The 21,488-nt window shown below is 42.7% G+C and overlaps 2 protein-coding genes across 10 annotated transcripts in view; one reads left to right on the top strand and one right to left on the bottom strand.

The window, feature by feature from the left end:
• Nucleotides 1-383: 383 nt before the first annotated feature.
• The window catches only part of ANGPTL5 (angiopoietin like 5), a 136,760-nt gene continuing 115,655 nt past the window's right edge, over nucleotides 384-21,488 (top strand). Inside the window, exons 1-2 of the mRNA XM_077893220.1 lie at nucleotides 384-452; nucleotides 1,208-1,333. The gene's annotated coding sequence lies outside the window, so the exon portion shown is untranslated. The remainder of the gene's footprint in view (nucleotides 453-1,207; nucleotides 1,334-21,488) is intronic.
• Nucleotides 15,742-21,488, bottom strand: part of CEP126 (centrosomal protein 126) — a 102,448-nt gene continuing 96,701 nt past the window's right edge. For 7 of the 9 annotated variants that reach the window (XM_077893217.1, XM_077893215.1, XM_077893214.1 and 4 more), the window contains one exon: nucleotides 15,742-16,171. Coding sequence is in view for 3 of the 9 variants with exons in the window: in XM_077893214.1 (XP_077749340.1) it covers nucleotides 16,074-16,171 (98 nt within the window). In the remaining 6 variants the exon portion in view is untranslated. The remainder of the gene's footprint in view (nucleotides 16,172-21,488) is intronic. The other 2 variants (XR_013376691.1, XR_013376690.1) reach the window with 1 other exon arrangement.

Here is a 21,488-nt window from a genome sequence, read left to right as displayed (position 1 = left end):
GGCCACAGGTCTGGGGAGGTCTGGCCGTGGACAGGCTGCCCCTGGGAGGAGCCTCCGCACTGGGCAACGATGGTCTGCTCCTCACACACCGTGGGCGGGGCGGGGGGGGTAGGTGGGCAACTACAGGGTGCGGGTGGGGGCACCTCGGGGCAGGGCGCACCCTGGTGGCCACTTCTACTCCTGCCCCACTGATCCGGAGCACTTTGTCCTAAATCAGGTTTCTTTCTTTGCTCGGGGTTATTGTTGGGTTCTCTGTCCCACTGGTTTTAGTATGTGTCCCTCTGCCACCAGTACACTACTTTCATTGTAAGAACTTTGTATGAAGTCCTGTTTTTACATTGGTATGTCTGTGCTCTTGTTTCTTTCCTCCCTCCTGTAGATTTTTGGATCAGCTTATCAAATTCCACTGACAGCTCTTTAACATGTGGCTAGAACTGCACTGAATATTTGAGGTCAGTGAGAAGAAGTGACATTTTTGTGACACTGAGTCTTCAAGTCCAATGATGTGGTATATCCCATTTATTTAAGTCTTTTTAGAGATCTTTCAATATGTTGTATATTTTTTTTTCCAGAGAAAGCTTGCAATCTTTTAAAAGACTTATCATTGGTACTTAAAATTTTTGTCATTGGTGTAAAATTTTTTTCTTGTTCGTTTGTGGAGCTGAATGTGGGACTTGAACTCACAACCTTGAGATCAAGACCTGAGCCAAGATCAAGAGTCAGATGCTCCACTGACGGAACTGCCGAGGCACATCAGTATCTTTTCTTAAAAAAAAAAAAAAAGACATTTGGGGGGTGCCTGGGTGGCTCCGTTGGTGGAGTGTCTGCCTTCAGCTGAGGTCATGATCTCAGGATTCTGGGATTGAGTCCTACATTGGGCTCCCCGCTCAGCAGGGAGTCTGCTTCTCCCTCTGCCCCTCTGCATGCTGGTGCTCTCACTCTCTGTCAAATAAATAAAATCTTTAAAAAACAAAACAAAACCCAAAGCCTCTACATTTATTGACAGCCAGACTGTACTGATCTCTGCTGGAATCTGAAGTCCCATGCAGAGAGCTGATTTAGGAGGTATTCAATATAGTCGTCTTGCTTGAATGTGTATACAAATAAGTCACACAGCTTTTAGTAGATTTCTGATAAATGTAGTAACTTGTAAAGCTCTCAATTTTCAGTAGATAATTATTTTTTGCTTTTCTTTGCTGGAATTTAGAAACCAAAAAGGCAAAATACTGGTTTCTCATGAACACTGGAATCACAGATGTCAGTGCTTTCACAAGGTCATTGAAGAAACTCTTGGATTTCATCCCTGGTAGGAGAAGTCTGGACCAGACGACATGTAAGTTTCTTTCGTGCGTTAGAATTTCCCAGAAATTACTGGCAGTGGTGTGACAGGGTTGCATGGGGATGGTGGCAGCTGCACAGTGCCTGGCACAACATGGCACACACACCTGTCCAGGCACCGTGTTTCCACCAGGAGCTACGGTGGCATTGTGTGTCAGCTGTACTAGCCGCAAACTCATTGAAAGTTTACTACGTAGACTTATCTGAACATTTTGATAATCTCTAGGAAAAATGACATTATGATGACCTTTTATAAGCAATAAAATGAGCATAAAATATGACAAATGGAGACTTAAAACTATTTTAGATGTTTTATATTTTTTTGGTCATAATCCAAAGTTAGGACCTACAAAGCCACCCTCTAGTGTTGTAGTTTTGCTTATCTGGTCTGCCTTCCTGCAGCACATGCCCTGATAGAGTTTAGTAGGAATTATGGTTGAAGGAAGCAAGTGGAAGCGCAGTCACTCATCTTCCGATTCTGAAGGTACAGGAGTCCCTTTCAGGAAGCTGCCTCTGTGGCTGGCAGAGCTTCTGCTCTGCAGGGTGCTAGGTCCTGGCCTCATGGCAAACCTGTGGAGTCTTGGTGGGGGGTGTGCTCCTCTGTTGTGTACTTTTACCAAAGGGGACAATCTCATGTGCTTTTAATATTTTGGACCTTATCTGATTAAAAAAAGGTAATAAATGCACAAAATATATGCTGTGAAAAATATATAAAAACTTGTTAAGATAAAGTAAAGATCCCCCAAAGTCCTGCTACCGTTTCGGCCGGTGCCTTGTTGCATGAATTTCCTGGCTTTCTCTGTGTTTGCTCCCATAGTTCAGGCACTGATTGTGGACTCCATACCTTCTCTTTCCACTTCATCATTGCTATTTCACTGGTTCATTAAGTATTCTTTAAAAACATGATTTTAATGATTGCATAATGGTCATCATGTGAATATATGCAATTTAACAATTTCCCTATTGTCATGTAGAGTGTTTTATTAAAATTTCCTATTACAACCATAAGCTTTATTACAATGTACATCTTGCTATCCTTAAATGATGAAATTCACTCTATAACTCAGAAGAATAAAAGTAGAGAGGTTTGCAGGAGAGACTGTGTGGATAATACATGTGAAATGCATATAATATAAGAAAATATATTTGCTTGGTTTAATTATTAGTATTAGTGTATGAGGAATTATATTTGTATTTTACACTTACCTAAACTTACTATTTGAGACAAAGTTAGAACATTTCTACTTTCAGAATGAATGAACCATATGTCATGAACCATACTCTATAATGATATATTAAAATGAAACATGTTGTCAGAGACCACTGATTTTCAGACTGGGTGGCAAGCTATTAGCGAGTGAATATATCTTATTGGCTATAATCAGCATTTAAAAAAATTGAGATATAATTAGAATATAACACTGTGTTGGTTTTAGGTGTATGACATAATGATGTGATATACATCTGTACTGCAAAATGATTACCACAATAAGTTAACACCCAAGCAACTTTCAAATTCCCCCCCAAATTAAAAACAGAACTACCATGGTGATCCAGCAATTCCACTTCTGGGAATTTAATCTGAAGTAAATGAAACTGCTCTCTGGAAGACACTTGCACCCCATGTTCACCGAGGTGTTATGTACAGTATTTCATAAGACATGAAAACAACCAGCATTGGCTTTTTAAAAAGTTTTTAACTTTAATTCCAGGGAGTTAACATACACTGTAATATTAGTTTCAGGTATACATACAGTGACTCAGCGCTTCCCTACCTCACCGGGTGCTCGTCAGGACAGGTGCACTCCTTCATCCCCATCACCTGTTCCCCACACCTCCTCCCTCCTCTGGTGACCAGCAGAGCGTTCTCTGTAGTTCAGAGTCTGTTTTTTTTGTCTTTTTTTCTTTGTTTTTTCCTTAAATTCCACATATGAGTGAGACCATATGGTGTTTGTCTTTCTCTGACTTATTTCACTTAGCACAATACTCTTTAGAGCCATTCAGGTCATTGAAAATGGTAAGATTTCATCCCTTCTGATGGCTGAGTAATATTCCATTGTATACACACCACATCTTCTTTATCCATTCATCTGTTCATGGACATCTGGGCTGAATCCACCGTTTGGCTACTGTGGACATTGCTGCTATAAACACAGGCGGTACAGTTGTCTCTTCGAATCACTATGCTTGTGTCCTTTGGGGTAAATCCCCAGCAGTGCAATTGCTGGGTCGTAGGGCAGGTCTATTTTTAACTTTCTGAGGAACCTCCACACAGTTTTCCAGAGTGGCTGCACCAGTTCACATTCCCACCAACAATGCAAGAGGGTTCCCTTTTCTCCACATCCTCTCCGACATTTGTGGTTTCCTGTCTTGTTAATTTTAGCCATTCTGACAGGTGTGAGGTGGGATCTCATTGTGGTTTTGATTTGTGTTTCCCTGATGATGAGTGATGTGGAGCATCTTTTCATGTGTCTAAACCCGCCTTTTTAAAGAGTAAAAGTTGCTGGTGTCGCTTGTGATATAAAGTCCATTGTTTCTGTAGCCACTGGAGGGCAGTATATCACATTATTTAAAAAAAAAAATCGGGGACAAACCAGTCTAATACTAACTGACCCAGTTTCACAGCCGATTATGGCAGGCAGGGACTTCCAGCGGCTGACTGGGTGCAGGAGGCCCCTGGAGAGCTCTGGCCTGGGTTTTTGCCTCCTCAGGCCTGCTGAGATCCCTGAGGTCCCTGACCGTGCTTCGCGCACTTCTCCCTGCCTGGTGAGCCTGTGTTCTGATTTTCCCCACAGAGCTGAGAAAACAGCTGTGCTGTTTCCCCACTGTGCTCCTCTGCAGCCAAGTCAGTCCCAGCACCTGCAGTCAGTCCCCACAGCCCTGCAGGTGCCTGCCCAGGCCAATGCTTCTAATACATCCTTAGCACACGAGCAGGTACCAGGGCTCGAGGTGCTGGGATGCAGCACCTCCAAGCCTGCAAAGCAAACTGCACACAGACTGCTTGGCTGGCCAATGCCTAGGGACAGAGACGCTCTGCCAGATAAGGAGAGGGGATCTCGGAGGATAATGCAGATCTCCCTTATATTTCCCCGGTGAGCCCCTGGGGGATGATAGGAACCCAAGACTGGATCATTCCTGCTCTTCCTTTCTCACCTGCACCAAAGAGGTAAAGGAGTTTTATTTGCCATCTGGTTAGCAGGTAACCACCTGGTGCCTTTAGGGTGAAAGACGACACAGGTGCCTGGAATATTCCAAGTGTGACCTACAACAACTGCAGGAATCAGACTCCAGTGTCAACCCACCCTGAGTACTCATGCAGCTAATTAAACAATTCTCCATCCAAACAACTTATATTTGTTTGTAAAGTGTTTGATCCTGTGGATAGGCCCGCACTCTACGTCACCCGGAGGCTTCTGCTGTGCTGAGAGCCAGCTGCACACCTGCACAGGTCAGGCCGACTTTGGTCTCACCTTGCCCTGTCCTGTCTCTGTGACCTTGGGCCTCTGTCTGTAGCATGGTCCCCACACGGTGCTTGGCCTCTTGGTCGCTGGCAGTTGAGGAGATCCTGCACATACACAGCATGGACAACATCTTACAGAAGCTTTCAAAAACGTTAGCCATTATTACAGGGTGAGGATCTTTATTGTCAGATAAAGTCATTTTTCCTGGCACATAGGCTTTTTGTTTTCTTTCGAGTGTTCAGTACATAATGGATCTTTCCCTACCGTGGCAGTAAAAGGGGTTATGTTTTCATTTTGATGAGATGTATCCCGAAGTCCTGGTGCAGGTGAGTAAAACCACTCCACACAGGATGCTCAGCCCAGGGGCCTCCAGAGCTTCACGTCCATGGAGCCCTGACCCTGCTGCCCCTGGATATGCCATGGGGAGGACTTGTGCTCAAGCACGTGCACGCAGACTTGGGTCTCCTCCTCCAGGAGGTGCACACAGGCCTGGGTCTCCTCAGAGCTCTGCTAGACCTCGCTGCTCTCCCACCTCGGGTTGGGACACATACTCAGGCATTCTGTTGCTTGCTTGCTCTCCTGGGAATGGTTCTGACAAATGGTGTGCATCCAGCACTAGAGGAAGTACAGTCCTCTCAGATATGTTTGGCTGGAACTGTGTCTCATCTCTCCCTCCCTCCTGGAAACACAGAGGGAGAAGCCTGCATCCACCTGTCCAAACCCTGCAGCTATACCCTGAGCCAGCATGTCAAAAAAATGACATATTCGGTGAATCCTGCCTTAATTCTCCCACAACCATTTACCTCAATCCTCTTGTTACTTTCATACTGATATGTTTCTACTCAAGAAGGTAAAATTCCCACTTTGGAAATGTCCATTTTATAATTTCAGTAAAAATTTAGATTTGAGAGCATAGTTATAAACTCTAATGTATTTGCATCTGTACTTTTAAAAAATCTTTTAATTGGTTTTATTTTTTAAATTGCCATATAGAAAGCTGACGTCGTTTTGGTATTTAGTCCTATGACTTTCACCACATGTGTAGATTCATGGAAGTACCAATATCACCATGAGGACACAGAACAGTTTCATCACCCAGAAACTTCCCTCATAATGTCCCTTTGTAGTCACAAACTCCCCACCTCTGACATTTGCAACTACAACTATACTTTCCATCATGACCATTATGTCTTTCTGAGGATGTGAGGTCAGTGGAATCATACCGTATATAACCCTCTGAGGCTGGCCTCTTTCCCTGAGGACAATGCCTTAGAGATTCATCCGTGTTGTTGCAGGTGTCAATAGTTTGTTCATTTTTTTTTTACATTTTTAAAATTTAAATTCAATTTTCCAACATATAGTAAAACACCCAGTGCTCATCCCATAAAGTGCCCTCCTCAGTGCCTGTCACCCAGTTACCCCAACCCCCCACCCACCTCCCCTTCCTCAATCCTATTTGCATCTGTATTTAAAGTTCTTTACTGGGGATCTCTGGGTGGCCCAGCGGTTTGGCGCCTGCCTTTGGCCCAGGGCATGATCCTGGAGACCCGGGATCGAATCCCACATCGGGCTCCCTGTGCATGGAGCCTGCTTCTCCCTCTACCTGTGTCTCTGCCTCTCTCTCTGTCTCTGTGTGACTATCATAAATAAATAAAAATTAAAAAAAATAAAGTTCTTTACTTTAAATTTCTTTCTGGATAATTCTGAGTACCAGGAAAGCTGTACGGGTTTGCAGAGCTGAAAGGGAGGCTTGGGGTGAGCGTGGGTAGGAGCACTTACCAGGACAGTGTTTCCAACCGGCTTCCTCTCCGGCTCCTGGCTCTCCATCTCATCTACACCTAGGAGGCTCTTCTAGAACAATATTCATTTGTCTAAGTCTGGAGTTTTTTTTTCAAAGTTCAGAATGTCCTCTGTCTCCCACATGTCTCCTCCATCAGACTGTACTAGTGGTGATAAAAAAGCAGGTCTAAGGATCATGGGACTAAGGATGACATTTTAGTTGCTGGAGAACCTGAGGCCCATCACTGAGGACCAGGGAGCTTGACAGACAAATCCACAAAGGTTCTGCTTAGGTGAGGCTGTGTCTGGGGGTCTGTGGCCTACGCGCCTGGCCAGGGAGGGAGTGCAGGGATCTGGGGGTCTGGGAGACTGGGAAGCTAGAGGGCCAGAGGACCAGGGGGCTTGGGAGGTTGAGAGGTCTGAGATGTCTTGGAAGTCCAGGGGGCCCTGGAGGGGCCTGTTCTGTGAGCCACCATGGTGACCCTAGAAGAGTAACCCCTTGGTATCACCTCCCCTTGCCCCATCTGGGGGTTCTTTTTTTTTATTGGAGTTCAATTTGCCAACATATAGCATAACACCCAGTGCTCATCCGATCAAGTGCTCCCCTCAGTGCCCATCACCCAGTCACCCCACCCCCTACCCACCTCCCTTTCCATCACCCCTTGTTCATTTTCCAGAGTTAGGAGTCTCTCCTGTTCTGTCTCCCTCTCTGATATTTCCCACTCATTTTCTCTCCTTTCTCCTTTATTCCCTTTCACTATTTTTTTATATTCCCCAAATGAATGAGACCAAATAATTTTTGTCCTTCTCTGATTGACTTACTTCACTCAGCATAATACCCTCCAGTTCCATCCACGTTGAAGCAAATGGCGGGTATTTGTCATTTCTAATAGCTGAGGAATATTCCATTGTATACATAGACCACATCTTCTTTATCCATTCATCTTTTGATGGACATCGAGGCTCCTTCCACAGTTTGGCTATTGTGGACATTGCTGCTAGAAACATCGGGGTGCAGGTGTCCCGGCATTACATTGCATCTGAATCTTTGGGGTAAATCCCCAACAGTGCAATTGCTGGGTCATAGGGCAGCTCTATTTTTAACTCTTTGAGGAACCTCCACACAGTTTTCCAGAGTGGCTGCACCAGTTCACATTCCCACCACCAGTGCAAGAGGGTTCCCCTTTCTCCCCATCCTCTCCAACATTTGTGGTTTCCTGCCTTGTTAATTTTCCCCATTCTCGCTGGTGTGAGGTGGTATCTCATTGTGGTTTTGATTTGTATTTCCCTGATGGCAAGTGATGCAGAGCATTTTCTCATGTGCATGTTGGCCATGTGTATGTCTTCCTCTGTGAGATTTCTGTTCATGTCTTTTGCCCATTTCATGATTGGATTGTTTGTTTCTTGGGTGTTGAGTTTCATAAGTTCTTTTTCTTTTCTGCCATTTGTGCTAGACTTTATTGAATAATCTAGTCTGTTCCAAGTGAAGTACAACCTTCCCATCTGTTAAATGTCCACGTTTTCTGTGGCCTAATTCCTGACTCATTCAGCAAATAACTACAGAACAATCACTATATGCCAGAAAGTTCTAGATACATTTTATGTTATATTCTCTTTGCTAAGTAAACTACTAATTCATGTTGATATTATTCAGTTAGTGTCTGATATTTCATGGTGCTTGTTTTTCATATTCTTTTTAGTTTTGTTTAATACAGTTGTGTAAAATCACCCCAGTTATTGGGTTTCATCTCCTTTGCCTTCTTCTTATTCTATATCTTCTCATTTTCTTCTTCTTTCCTTTTTATAAATTTATTTTTTATTGGTGTTCAATTTGCCAACATATAGAATAACACCCAGTGCTCATCCCGTCAAGTGCCCACCTCAGTGACCACCACCCAGTCACCCCCACCCCCGCCCACCTCCCCTTCCACCACCCCTAGTTTAGTAAGTTCTTTATATATCTTGGAAACTAGCCCTTTATCTGATATGTCATTTGCAAATATCTTCTCCCATTCTGTAGGTTGTCTTTGAGTTTTGTTGACTGTATCCTTTGCTGTGCAAAAGCTTCTTATCTTGATGAAGTCCCAATAGTTCATTTTTGCTTTTGTTTCTTTTGCCTTCGTGGATGTATCTTGCAAGAAGTTACTGTGGCCAAGTTCAAAAAGGGTGTTGCCTGTGTTCTCCTCTAGGATTTTGATGGAATCTTGTCTCACATTTAGATCTTTCATCCATTTTGAGTTTATCTTTGTGTATGGTGCAAGAGAGTGGTCTAGTTTCATTCTTCTGCATGTGGATGTCCAATTTTCCCAGCACATTTATTGAAGAGACTGTCTTTCTTCCAACGGATAGTCTTTCCTCCTTTACCGAATATTAGTTGACCATAAAGTTCAGGGTCCACTTCTGGGTTCTCTATTTTGTTCCATTGATCTAAGTGTCTGTTTTTGTGCCAGGTCCACACTGTCTTGATGACCACAGCTTTGTAGTACAACCTGAAATCTGGCATTGTGATGCCCCCAGATATGGTTTTCTTTTTTAAAATTCCCCTGGCTATTCGGGGTCTTTTCTGATTCCACACAAATCTTAAAATAATTTGTTCTAACTCTCTGAAGAAAGTCCATGGTATTTTGATAGGGATTGCATTAAACGTGTAAATTGCCCTGGGTAACACTGACATTTTCACAATATTAATTCTGCCAATCCATGAGCATGGAATATTTTTCCATCTCTTTGTGTCTTCCTCAATTTCTTTCAGAAGTGTTCTGTAGTTCTTAGGGTATAGATCCTTTACCTCTTTGGTTAGGTTTATTCCTAGGTATCTTATGCTTTTGGGTGCAATTGTAAATGGGATTGACTCCTTAATTTCTCTTCTTCAATCTGATTGTTACTGTAGAGAAATGCCTCTGACTTCTGGGCGTTGATTTTGTATCCTGCCGCACTGCTGAATTGCTGTATGAGTTCTAGCAATCTTGGGGTGGAGTCTTTTGGGTTTTCTATGTACAGTATCATGTCATCTGTGAAGAGGGAGAGTTTGACTTCTTCTTTTCCAATTTTAATGCCTTTTATTTCTTTCTGTTGTCTGACTGCTGAGGCTAGGACTTCCAGTACTATGTTGAATAGCAGTGGTGAGAGTGGACATCCCTGTCTTGTTCCTGATCTTAGGGGAAAGGCTCCCAGTGCTTCCCCTTTGAGAATGATATTTGCTGTGGGCTTTTTGTAGATGGCTTTTAAGATGTTGAGGAATGTTCCCTCTATCCCTACACTCTGAAGAGTTTTGATCAGGAATGGACGCTGTATTTTGTCAAATGCTTTCTCTGCATCTAATGAGAGGATCATATGGTTCTTGGTTTTTCTCTTGCTGATATGATGAATCACACTGATTGTTTTATGAGTGTTGAACCAGCCTTGCATCCCGGGGATAAATCCCACTTGGTCATGGTGAATAATCTTCTTAATGTACTGTTGGATCCTATTGGCTAGTATCTTGTTGAGAATTTTTGCATCCATGTTCATCAGGGATATTGGTCTATAATTCTCCTGTTTGGTGGGGTCTTTGTCTGGTTTTGGAATTAAGGTGATGCTGGCCTCATAGAACGAATTTGGATTGAATTTGGAAGTACTCCATCTCTTTCTATCTTTCCAAACAGCTTTAGTAGAATAGGTATGGTTTCTTCTTTAGACGTTGGATAGAATTCCCCAGGGAAGCCATCTGGCCCTGGACTCTTGTGTCTTGGGAGGTTTTTGATGACTGCTTCAATTTCCTCGCTGGTTATTGGCCTGTTCAGATTTTCTATTTCTTCCTGTTCCAGTTTTGGTAGTTTGTGGCTTTCCAGGAATGCGTCCATTTCTTCTAGATTGCCTAATTTATTGGCGTATAGCTGTTCATAATATGTTTTTAAAATTGTTTGTATTTCCTTGGTGTTGGTAGCGACCTCTCCTTTCTCATTCATGATTTTATTAATTTGAGTCTTCTCTCTCTTCTTTTTAATAAGGCTGGCTAATGGTTTATCTATTTTATTAATTCTTTCAAAGAACCAACTCCTGGTTTTGTTGATCTGTTCCACAGTTCTTCTGGTCTCGATTTCATTGAGTTCTTCTCGAATCTTAATTAACTTTCTTCTTCTGCTGAGATCTATCTGCTGTTTTTTCTCTAGCTCCTTTATGTGTAAGGTTAAGTTTTGTATTTGAGTTCTTTCCAGTTTTTGAATGGATGCTTGTATTGCGATGTATTTCCCCCTCAGGACTGCTTTTGCTGCATCCCAAAGATTTTGAACAGTTGTATCTTCATTCTCATTAGTTTCCATGAATCTTTTTAATTCTTCCTTAATTTCCTGGTTGACCCTTTCCTCTTTTAGCAGGATGGTCCTTAACCTCCACATGCTTGAAATCCTTCCAAACTTCTTCTTGTGATTTAGTTCTAATTTCAAAGCATTATGGTCTGAAAATATGCAGGGGACAATCCCAATCTTTTGGTATCGTTTAAGACCTGATTTGTGACCCAGTATGTGGTCTATTCTGGAGAAAGTTCCATGTGCACTTGAGAAGAATGTGTATTCAGTTGCATTTGGATGTAAGGTTCTGTAAATATCTGTGAGATCCATCTGGTCCAGTGTATCATTTAAAGCTCTTGTTTCTTTGGAGATGTTGTGCTTAGAAGACCTGTTGATTGTAGAAAGTGCTATATTCAAGGCACCAAGTATAAGTGTATTATTATCTAAGTATATCTTAACTTTGGTTATTAATTGATTGATATACTTGGCAGCTCCCATATTTGGGGCGTAAATATTGATGATTGTTAAGTCTTCTTGTTGGATAGATCCTTTAAGTATGATATACTGTACCTCTTCATCTCTCACTACAGTCTTTGGGATAAACTTTAATTTATCTGATATAAGGATGGCTACCTCTGCTTTCTTCTGAGGGCCATTTGAATGGTAAATGGTTCTCCAACCTTTTATTTTCAGGTTGTAGGTGTCCTTATGTCTAAAGTGAGTCTCTTGTAGACAGCAAATAGATGGGTCTTGCTTTTTTATCCAGTCTGACATGCTGCGCCTTTTGATGGGGTCATTAAGCCCGTTCACGTTCAGAGTTACTATTGAAAGATATGAATTTAGTGTCATCATGATACCTATTCAGTCCCTGTCTTGTGGATTGTTCCCTTGGACTTCCTCTTTCTATTACAGAATCCTCCTTAATATTTCTTGGAGAACTGGTTTGGTGGTCACATACTCTTCCAGTTTCTGCCTATCCTGGAAGCTCTTTATCTCTCCTTCTATTCTGAATGAGAGCCTTGCTGGATAAAGTATTCTTGGCTGCAGGTTCTTCTCATTTAGGACCCTGAATATATCCTGCCAGCCCTTTCTGGCCTGCCAGGTCTCCGTGGAGAGGTCTGCTGTTAATCTAATGTTTCTCCCCATAAAAGTTAGAGATTTCTTGTCTTTTGCTGCTTCAAAGATCTCTTTATCTTTGGAATTTGCAAGCTTCACTATCAAATGTCGAGGTGTTGAATGGTTTTTATTGATTTTAGGGGGGGAAATCTCTCTATTTCCTGGATCTGAATGCCTGTTTCCCTTCCCAGATTAGGAAAGTTTTCAGCTATGATTTCTTCAAATACGTATTCTGGACCTCTGTCCCTTTTGGCGCCTTGGGAACCCCAATTAAACGTATATATTTCCTTCTGAGGCTGTCATTTATTTCCCTTAACCTATCCTCATGATCTTTTGTTTTTCTCTTTTTTCCTCAGTTTCCCTCCTTGCCATCAACTTGTCTTCTATGTTACTCACTCGTTCTTCTACCTTGTTAACCCTGGTCGTTAGGACCTCCAGTTTGGATTGCATCTCATTTAATTGATTTTTAATTTCTGCCTGATTAGATCTAAATTCTGCAGTCATGAAGTCTCCTGAGTCCTTTATGCTTTTTTCTAGAGCCAGCAGTAGCTTTATAATTGTGCTTCTGAATTGGCTTTCTGACATGGAATTGTAATCCAAATTTTGTAACTCTGTGGGAGAGAGGACTGTTTCTGATTCTTTCTTTTGAGGTGAGTTTTTCCTTCTAGTCATTTTGCTCAAAGCAGAGTGGTCAAAAACAAGTTGTATTGAAAAACGGAGAAAAAGAGAGAAGAGGAAAAAGAAAAAAAAAGAAGAGGAGGAAAAAAGAAAAGAAAGGGCAGGGGGAGCAAACAGGAAACAAAAAACAAGGGGGAGTATCCTTGACTCTATATACTGTAAATCCCTCGACTTCCCCTGAAACTTTCCAGTGCTGCTTGGTCAAAAACTTGATTTCCCCTGTCTGTCTAGCTGGTCTTCTGGGGAAGGGGTCTGCTGTGCTGGTTCTCAGGTGTGTGCACCTGGGGGTGCTGCTCAGCCCCCTGCCTGGTGCAGGGCTCAGTGGGAGTTGTTTTTCCTGTAGGCCACTGTGAGGGTCAGCGGGGGTTGTTTATCCTGTGAGGCCCCAGGAGGAACAACACCCTGGCAGAGGCCAGCTCTCCAGCCTGGAGTCAGCTCCCGCAGTAACTACCGCAGCTCCCAGTCTGCAGGTGCCTGGATGCTCCGGGGGCGGGGCCGCTGATCTGCACAGCTCGGGGCTGCCCCGTGGCAGGAGCGTCCTAACTGCCCTGTGTCCCCCCGGGCTCCGCCTGTCCCGGGGGGAGCACCGGCTCCGGGGCCTGCGCCGCTGGAATCTGGAATGGTGCTCCTGGGGCCGCGCAGCCCCCTCCGCATGGAGCCGCTGCCGGAGCTGCTCCCGGGCCCTTTAGGGAGCCCGGCCGCGGGGTGTGGTGCGCTCTACCCGGGGCGCAGGTGTCTGTTAGTGCCCCTGGGAGCCTGAGGGCATCCCCGCCCCTCCTGGGCTCCTGTTCCAACTCCTTGCGAGCGCCTTTCCGTCGGGGAAGATTGGTGAAGCTCGTGCTTCTCCAGGATGGGGCTTTCCAGTCCTGGGGACACTTGCCTTAGCCCGCTCCTCGCGGGGCCCCTCCCCTTGGATGTTATTATTTTATTTTATTTTATTTTATTTTATTTATTTTATTTTATATTTTATTTTATATTTTATTTTATTTTATTTTACTTATTTTTTCCATCTTCCTACCTTGATAGAAGCGTGAACTCTTCTCACTGTAGCGTTCCAGCTGTTCTCTCTTTAAATCTCAGACTGAATTCGTAGGTTTTCAGGATGATTTGAAGGTTATCTAGGTAATTTGGTGGGGACAGGTGACTTGGGGACCCTACTCTTCTGCTATCTTGCCCCCTCCCCCGATTTGTGGGTTCTAACCTGGAAAGGTGGAAAGAAGCCAGTCCCTCCAATGGCACAGGGCTATGTCTCCCATCAGGAGGCAGTGTGAGAATGCAGCCCACATGTGGCAGGGGATCAGCCCTGAACATTTAACAACTGAAACAAGAAGGGCAGCTGAGTAGCAGCATCAGGCATGCTGGTGCTGTGAGCCCCACTGATCTCTTCTAGTGCAGCCCTCTAGCCCCAGGAGGGAAATACCTGGAGCAGCTAGGGACAAGGGGCCAGAAGCACAGTGTCCAGGGCAGGACAGCCACCCGTGTATATTGAGTTCATGGCTGGGGATGTACCCAGATGGTTTGCTGGTGGTGCTCATGGGGCCAGAATCCTTTGCATGCCCCAGTCCCATTGTTTCTCACTGTGGCTTCTAAACCACTGTTTCTGAACCTTGGTGGCTCATTACAATTCTTTTGGGGAGATTTACAAAATCTAAATGCCCAAATTTCACTTGGAGAAAACCAGGCATCAGAGTGATTTAAACATGCAGCCAGGTTATGCTCTGGCCTGGGGCAGCAGCGCTATTGTCGTGCTCCCACCATAGACCTATCAGACTAGGAGATGCGTTTTACCACTGACTACAGGTGACAGAAGATGCATTAGTGTTTGTGAGGCCCTGTCCCTGAGCACCGCTCTGAAATAGTCTAGGAGAATCACTACCTCCTGCTCTTTGGCTGATGTTTTCCCTCTGTGGCCATGGTTGGCTTCCTTCCCTTCACTTCACTTGCATATTTGCACAAATATCACCTTCTCAGAGACTTTCTCTGGCCACCCTGTTTGTCTAAAGCAGCACCCCAGTACTCAGCCCCCTTGACATTCTCTGGTTTTCATTCAGCATGCATTATATCCCTCCAGTGGCATCTTATGTTTAACTCAGTATTCCCTACTATAATGTCAGTTCTATGATAGAAAAAAATAATTACTTTAGCTTTGTCTGTATCCCTAATACATGGAGCAGCACCTAGCAGGTAGCAGAGCTTGATAAACTAAACAACTATTTTCCCTTCATTCATTATTGTGATCTCTCACTATATCCCCTACGTTAATTCCCAAGGGCACAGACATGAATGACAACCTCTCTCTGCCAGGAGCAATTTATCTAGAAGAGAGATACACAAATAATTACAGTTCAGAATGTCAAGGACAAAATGTATCCCAATTTGGTAGAGGATTATTAGGAAATATTGGAGAAATTTCAACATGAGCAGAATTTAAGAGAATGAGTGAACATGATTCAGGCAGGTGCCAGTGGAGAGAGAAGGAAGACATTCAGAGCTAGGTCAACAGTGTGTGCTGGGGCAGAGACACACAGGTCCTGGCTGGGGGCCTGCAAGGGTCTGCTGCCTGGGCATTAGTGAGCACTGGGGAAAGGTGACGTCAGCATGGAGCACTAGGGATAAGTACGCTCGCTCCAGTGGCCAAAAGGAAAGGGCTGACAAGGTTTAAGATAGGAACCCATTGTGGGACCTGAACTCATGACCCTGAGATCAAGACCTGAGCTGAGACTACAGGTCAGACACTCCACCGACTGAGCCCCCCAGGCACCCCTAAGATGGGATCGGTATCATTGATTTTTACTCTGGCCATTCCACACTTTAGAAATGCCACTCTGCCAGCTTTCCTAGTGGGAGAGGTGAGAAATTCAACTTGAAGTAGTCCAGATGAGAGCCTGAATTGGAGACGGGTGAGGGAAGATAAAAAGATACAGGAGATTATCATGATTCTATGAAAAAACATCTAGAATCACACAAAGAGTTTCTCTTGGTTTTCTTAATTAAAACCTCTTGGCAACACCTCCAAAGTACAGAGATCCTTTGAAGTCTTAGACAAATAGCTTTACTATTTATGCAGGATATTGATTAACCATAAACTTTTTACACCACTGTACCAAAATTTAATAGAATTTATTAGGAATTTCAGAAAAACAAAGCTTTACAACTATAGCTAATACATAATTTGAATAACAAAATATCCTGTGTTTTATTTGTAAATATAATGAATTTATTTTCAGTGGCATGCTCATTAAAAACAATGAAGCATTTCCATTCACTAAAAATGTATTTATCAATAAAATACATAACCTTATAGCATAAATGTACACTAGTCAATTTATCTTCATTACCATGTTATGATTTACCTTTATTTTATGGTTATAGTATCTTAAATCAATAACAAATGCGGAAACCTATGCTATATTTTACAGGAGATTGTCCACAATCACGACTCCATGTAATACCCGCTGTTAAACTTTGTCAGTATTTTCTCTGCATTCTGGATCCAACACCTAGCGATGGGCGGCCCCTTGGCTGGCTGTTCTGTAACAGAATGGCACAATATTATTTCACTGCAGTAGTCATAGGCTTTAACACATGGATTTCTCCACAGAGGACAGATTGTAGTAACACAAGCTCACAACTCAAATTCCCAAATACTACATATACATCAGTCTCACATTAATACCATGCCATGGAAGGCATCATACTAATTATAATAATTCAGGATCTTTGCTCTATTGGTAAAATGTGCTTAAGAGGTGCTTTTTATCATAATCTTCTGTGTAAATGTTCAATGCAGGGAAATGCAGCTCACAGAACACCCTAGGAGTAGTTTAACAACATACATTGGGTTAAAGAAGTAAGTTGCTGGGAGGGCAATTGTTAAAAATTAATTAAATTCATAAATTCTTAAAATTTATTTTAAAAAATAAAATATTCCACAATGAAAATTCTGCTTCTAAGACTCATAGTTTTTATTTTTATTTTATTTTATTTTATTTATTATTATTTTTTATAAATTTATTTTTTATTGGTGTTCAATTTGCCAACATATAGAATAACACCCAGTGCTCATCCCGTCAAGTGCCCACTTCAGTGCCCATCACCCATTCACTCCCACCCCCGCCCACCTCCCCTTCCACCACCCCTAGTTCGTTTCCCAGAGTTAGGAGTCTTTATGTTCTGTCTCCCTTTCTAAGATTCATAGTTTTTAGAATGATCATGGCAGACATATTCAGGATACCCGCCTGCAACCCTCCTAGGGTACAAGGTTTGCATGTTGTCTCTGTGAGTGCGAGAGGCTTGCAGGCAGGAAAGTGTTTTCCTCGTTCTCATTTGGCCCTAACAGAATGCTGACATGTGGAAAGAACTCGGGCAATACCTGTTCAATGAAGAAAAACGGACCAGTATAACTTGTGCGAAAACAAAAAATCAGGCTGCTCTGGTTGCCAAAAAGAGGACACTAAATTCTAGATGGCGCTGAAATCAAGCCTCAAAGAAGGAGTAGGGGAGAAGCATGCAGGAAGGCAAGCCCTGGGGGGCAGTGGAGGGCTCTGCAGGGACACAGGGAGTTCTTGGGAAACCGACCTGAGCTCAGTAGCATGTGAGCGGAGGTGTGGGTGGGAAGGTCATGAATGCATCATCGTTCAGGTGATGGGTAACTGCTGACGTTGGGTTTTAGGCTGGAGCCTGATCTGTTCATATTCATGTTTTGCAAAGATCATTCTGGTGGTGATGGTGTGAAAGATGCCCTGGAGAGAGCCCACATGGAGGCTGTTGAAAGGATCTAGGTGAGACACATTCTTAAAATATGACACTACCAGTAGGAATGAAGAGTGGATTTGAGGTACATTTATTAAGTATAATTAGGATGATTTATTGCCTGTGGGTATGGGAGAATAGAAGCCTGGATGAGACACAGATTTCTGAGAAATCTGGAGGACAATGGTGTCAAAAATTTAAATAAGAATTATAAAAGGTAGAAGAGATTTTGAGGGGAACAAGGCAAAGTGCCAATTCTAGCTCTTCCACTGGACATTTCTCAAACGTGAAAAATTTTTTTGATGTCTCTCACTTAGAAGATTAAACAAGAGTGTGTGAAGCCATTGGGCAAAGTACTTCTCAATGGCAGGAACCCCATAACAGGCTTCCTTGCTTCTTTCTAATTATAGCTCAACAATGTTCAGTTGCCTCTAACAAGTATTGATTTGATTAAATATTAACATTCACCAAAGGGCTTTGGAAGAACTCCAGAGATAGTGTTTTTTTTTTTTTTTATGGAGCATAAAATCTTGTTTCAGATTATTATTTTTTAAAGTTTCAAGTTCAAATAAATCACCTAATTTTATTGCAGTCTGAAAAAGGCAGATAATTTGTATTCAAAGACCATGTATATGGGGCAGCTGGGCGGCTCAGTTAGTTAAGCATCTGCCTTGGGCTCAGGTCATGATTCCAGGCTCCTTGAATTGAGTCCCGCATCAGGCTCCCTGCTCAGTAAGGAGTCTGCTTCTCCCTCTACCTGCCGCTCTGCCTACTTGTGCTCTCTGTCTCTGTCAAATACATAAAATCTTAAACAAAACAAAACAAAAAAAACCCACAAAGACTATGTATAAATAAGTCATAAAGTCTCAACCAATATTTTCAAGTATTTAGTAGTATGTGCTAGTTTCTGTGAGATGGACAGGTAAGTGGAAGAACAGCCTCAAGAATATAGTTGCAAAGAAGATTAACCATGTAAAAAGACAACTAATGAAAATACCTATGGAGCAGAAATACAAAACCAGCGATACACAGTAATGCATTCAGAGGAGAGTGTGGATTGCTTATGGAGGGATTGCTTATGGAGGGTTTCATGAGGGAAGTGACATTAAGTTGGCACTTAGGTTGGATTAAGAAAGCAGAACAGAAGTATAACTAGTGCAGTTCGGAACCGGGTGTGAAAATCAGCAAAGTATGAGCAAAACATGGGGGCGGAATAGAGTACTGCAGACTTGGAGGACAACCCATTAAATTTGCCTGGAACTGAAGATTCATAGTGTAAGAGGAGAGTCAAGTGGGACTACAAATTGTTACAAATCAAAGTTAGAATGATTCCTATTATTTACAAGTTAAAGTTATGCTTCCCATATAGATTTCACTCAAGTAGTTTGAGGAACGTTTCCTTTTTTTGAGACAATGTGAACAGATAAGATGATTATAATAGAGGCAATAATGATGCTGGAACCTGAGCTGTGGTTCTCGGGAACTGTACCACAAGCTCTGTGCTCAGTGCTCTACAGGAGTGACTGTCTCAGAGGATGCAGAGGGATAGGAGTGACCAGGGAAGGGACGAGGAGGAAGGGTGGGCTGGAATTTGGTCCTCTGAAATCTCAGAACAGCGCCTGCTCCAAGCTGAGTTGGCTGATGCCTGAGGTGTGAGAGATGCTGAGACTTTCCTGCTCAAAAGTATTCCGAAATCCCACTAAAATCCCGTTTTTAGAAATTCACCAGAGTTCTTTCCAGATATTGCTTTTAAATGATTTAAATGGTTTTAAATCTTTTAAGTGATTTTTAAAATGATAAATCTTTGAAAATTCATGCTAAATACCTTAGCATGAATGAATATATCAGTTCACTTTTCTGCCTAGAGAAGAAACCTAAATCACCACCACCATACTCTGTGGGAGAAAAAAACCCACAAAGGGTTACAGAATGGCGGGGGGACACAAAAAATGGTAACAAAAACACCCATGTGGGGGTGTAGGGTGGTGGGTTAATATAGAAACTTCACCCAGGGGGATCCCTGGGTGGCGCAGCGGTTTGGCGCCTGCCTTTGGCCCAGGGCGCGATCCTGGAGACCCGGGATCGAATCCCACATCGGGCTCCCGGTGCATGGAACCTGCTTCTCCCTCTGCCTGTGTCTCTGCCTCTCTCTCTCTCTCTCTCTCTCTCTCTGTGACTATCATAAATAAAAAAAAAAAAAAAAAAGAAACTTCACCCAGGTTGTGAATTTTCCAGAGAGATACATGATTTTTGAGAATTAAACAAAAATTCTTGAATCTTAAAGCAATGGCATTTGAGTTTGCAGTATTGGGGGAGCTGGTAGATTTATTATATAATTAATGTTGCTTGATGAGAAATTCAGTCCCTGAATTAACTACATAATAGCATGTAAATTATAAAGCTACACATATATGACATATACTATCATTTAAAAACAAAATTCTTATAAGTTTGTATGGGTGAAAACACTGGGGTGGAAATGTAAAATAAAATAAAAAACATTAATAAAAAGCTTACCTGCAACAACTCCAAACCAACAAATATTCTTGAATAGATATTTTTTTAAATAAATTAATTTTTTATTGGTGTTCAATTTACCAACATACAGAATAACACCCAGTACTCATCCCGTCAAGTGCCCCCTCAGTGCCCGGCACCCATTCACCCCCACCCCCCGCCCTCCTCCCCTTCCACCACCCCTAGTTCGTTTCCCAGAGTTAGGAGTCTTTATGTTCTGTCTCCCTTTCTGATATTTCCCACACATTTCTTCTCCCTTCCCTTCTATTCCCTTTCACTATTATTTATATTCCCCAAATGAATGAGAATATACACTGTTTGTCCTTCTCCGATTGACTTACTTCACTCAGCATAATACCCTCCAGTTCCATCCACGTTGAAGCAAATGGTGGGTATTTGTCGTTTCTAATGGCTGAGGAATATTCCATTGTATACATAGACCACATCTTCTTTATCCATTCATCTTTCTATGGACACCGAGGCTCCTTCCACAGTTTGGCTATTGTGGGCATTGCTGCTAGAAACATCGGGGTGCAGGTGTCCCGGCGTTTCATTGCATCTGTATCTTTGGGGTAAATCCCCAACAGTGCAATTGCTGGGTCATAGGGCAGGTCTTTTTTTAACTCTTTGAGTAACCTCCACACAGTTTTCCAGAGTGGCTGCACCAGTTCACATTCCCACCAACAGTGCAAGAGGGTTCCCTTTTCTCCGCATCCTCTCCAACATTTGTGGTTTCCTGCCTTGTTAATTTTCCCCATTCTCACTGGTGTGAGGTGGGATCTCATTGTGGTTTTGATTTGATTTTCCCTGATGGCAAGTGATGCGGAGCATTTTCTCATGTGCATGTTGGCCATGTCTATGTCTTCCTCTGTGAGATTTCTCTTCATGTCTTTTGCCCATTTCATGATTGGATTGTTTGTTTCTTTGGTGTTGAGTTTAATAGGTTCTTTATAGATCTTGGAAACTAGCCCCTTATCTGACACGTCATTTGCAAATACCTTCTCCCATTCTGTAGGTTGTCTTAGTTTTGTTGATTGTATCCTTTGCTGTGCAAAAGCTTCTTATCTTGATGAAGTCCCAATAGTTCATTTTTGCTTTTGTTTCTTTCGCCTTCGTGGATGTATCTTGCAAGAAGTTACTGTGGCCAAGTTCAAAAAGGGTGTTGCCTGTGTTCTCCTCTAGGATTTTGATGGAATCTTGTCTCACATTTAGATCTTTCATCCATTTTGAGTTTCTCTTTGGGTATGGTGCAAGAGAGTGGTCTAGTTTCATTCTTCTGCATGTGGATGTCCAATTTTCCCAGCACCATTTATTGAAGAGACTGTCTTTCTTCCAACGGATAGTCTTTCCTCCTTTATCGAATATTAGTTGACCATAAAGTTGAGGTTCCACTTCTGGGTTCTCTATTCTGTTCCATTGATCCATGTGTCTGTTTTTGTGCCAGTACCACACTGTCTTGATGACCACAGCTTTGTAGTACAACCTGAAATCTGGCATTGTGATGGCCCCAGCTATGGTTTTCTTTTTTAAAATTCCCCTGGCTATTCGGGGTCTTTTCTGATTCCACACAAATCTTAAA

This window comes from Canis aureus, chromosome 3 (genome assembly GCF_053574225.1).
Source record: "Canis aureus isolate CA01 chromosome 3, VMU_Caureus_v.1.0, whole genome shotgun sequence".
Taxonomy (NCBI): domain Eukaryota; kingdom Metazoa; phylum Chordata; class Mammalia; order Carnivora; family Canidae; genus Canis; species Canis aureus.
This window is presented reverse-complemented; position numbering and strand designations above follow the sequence as displayed.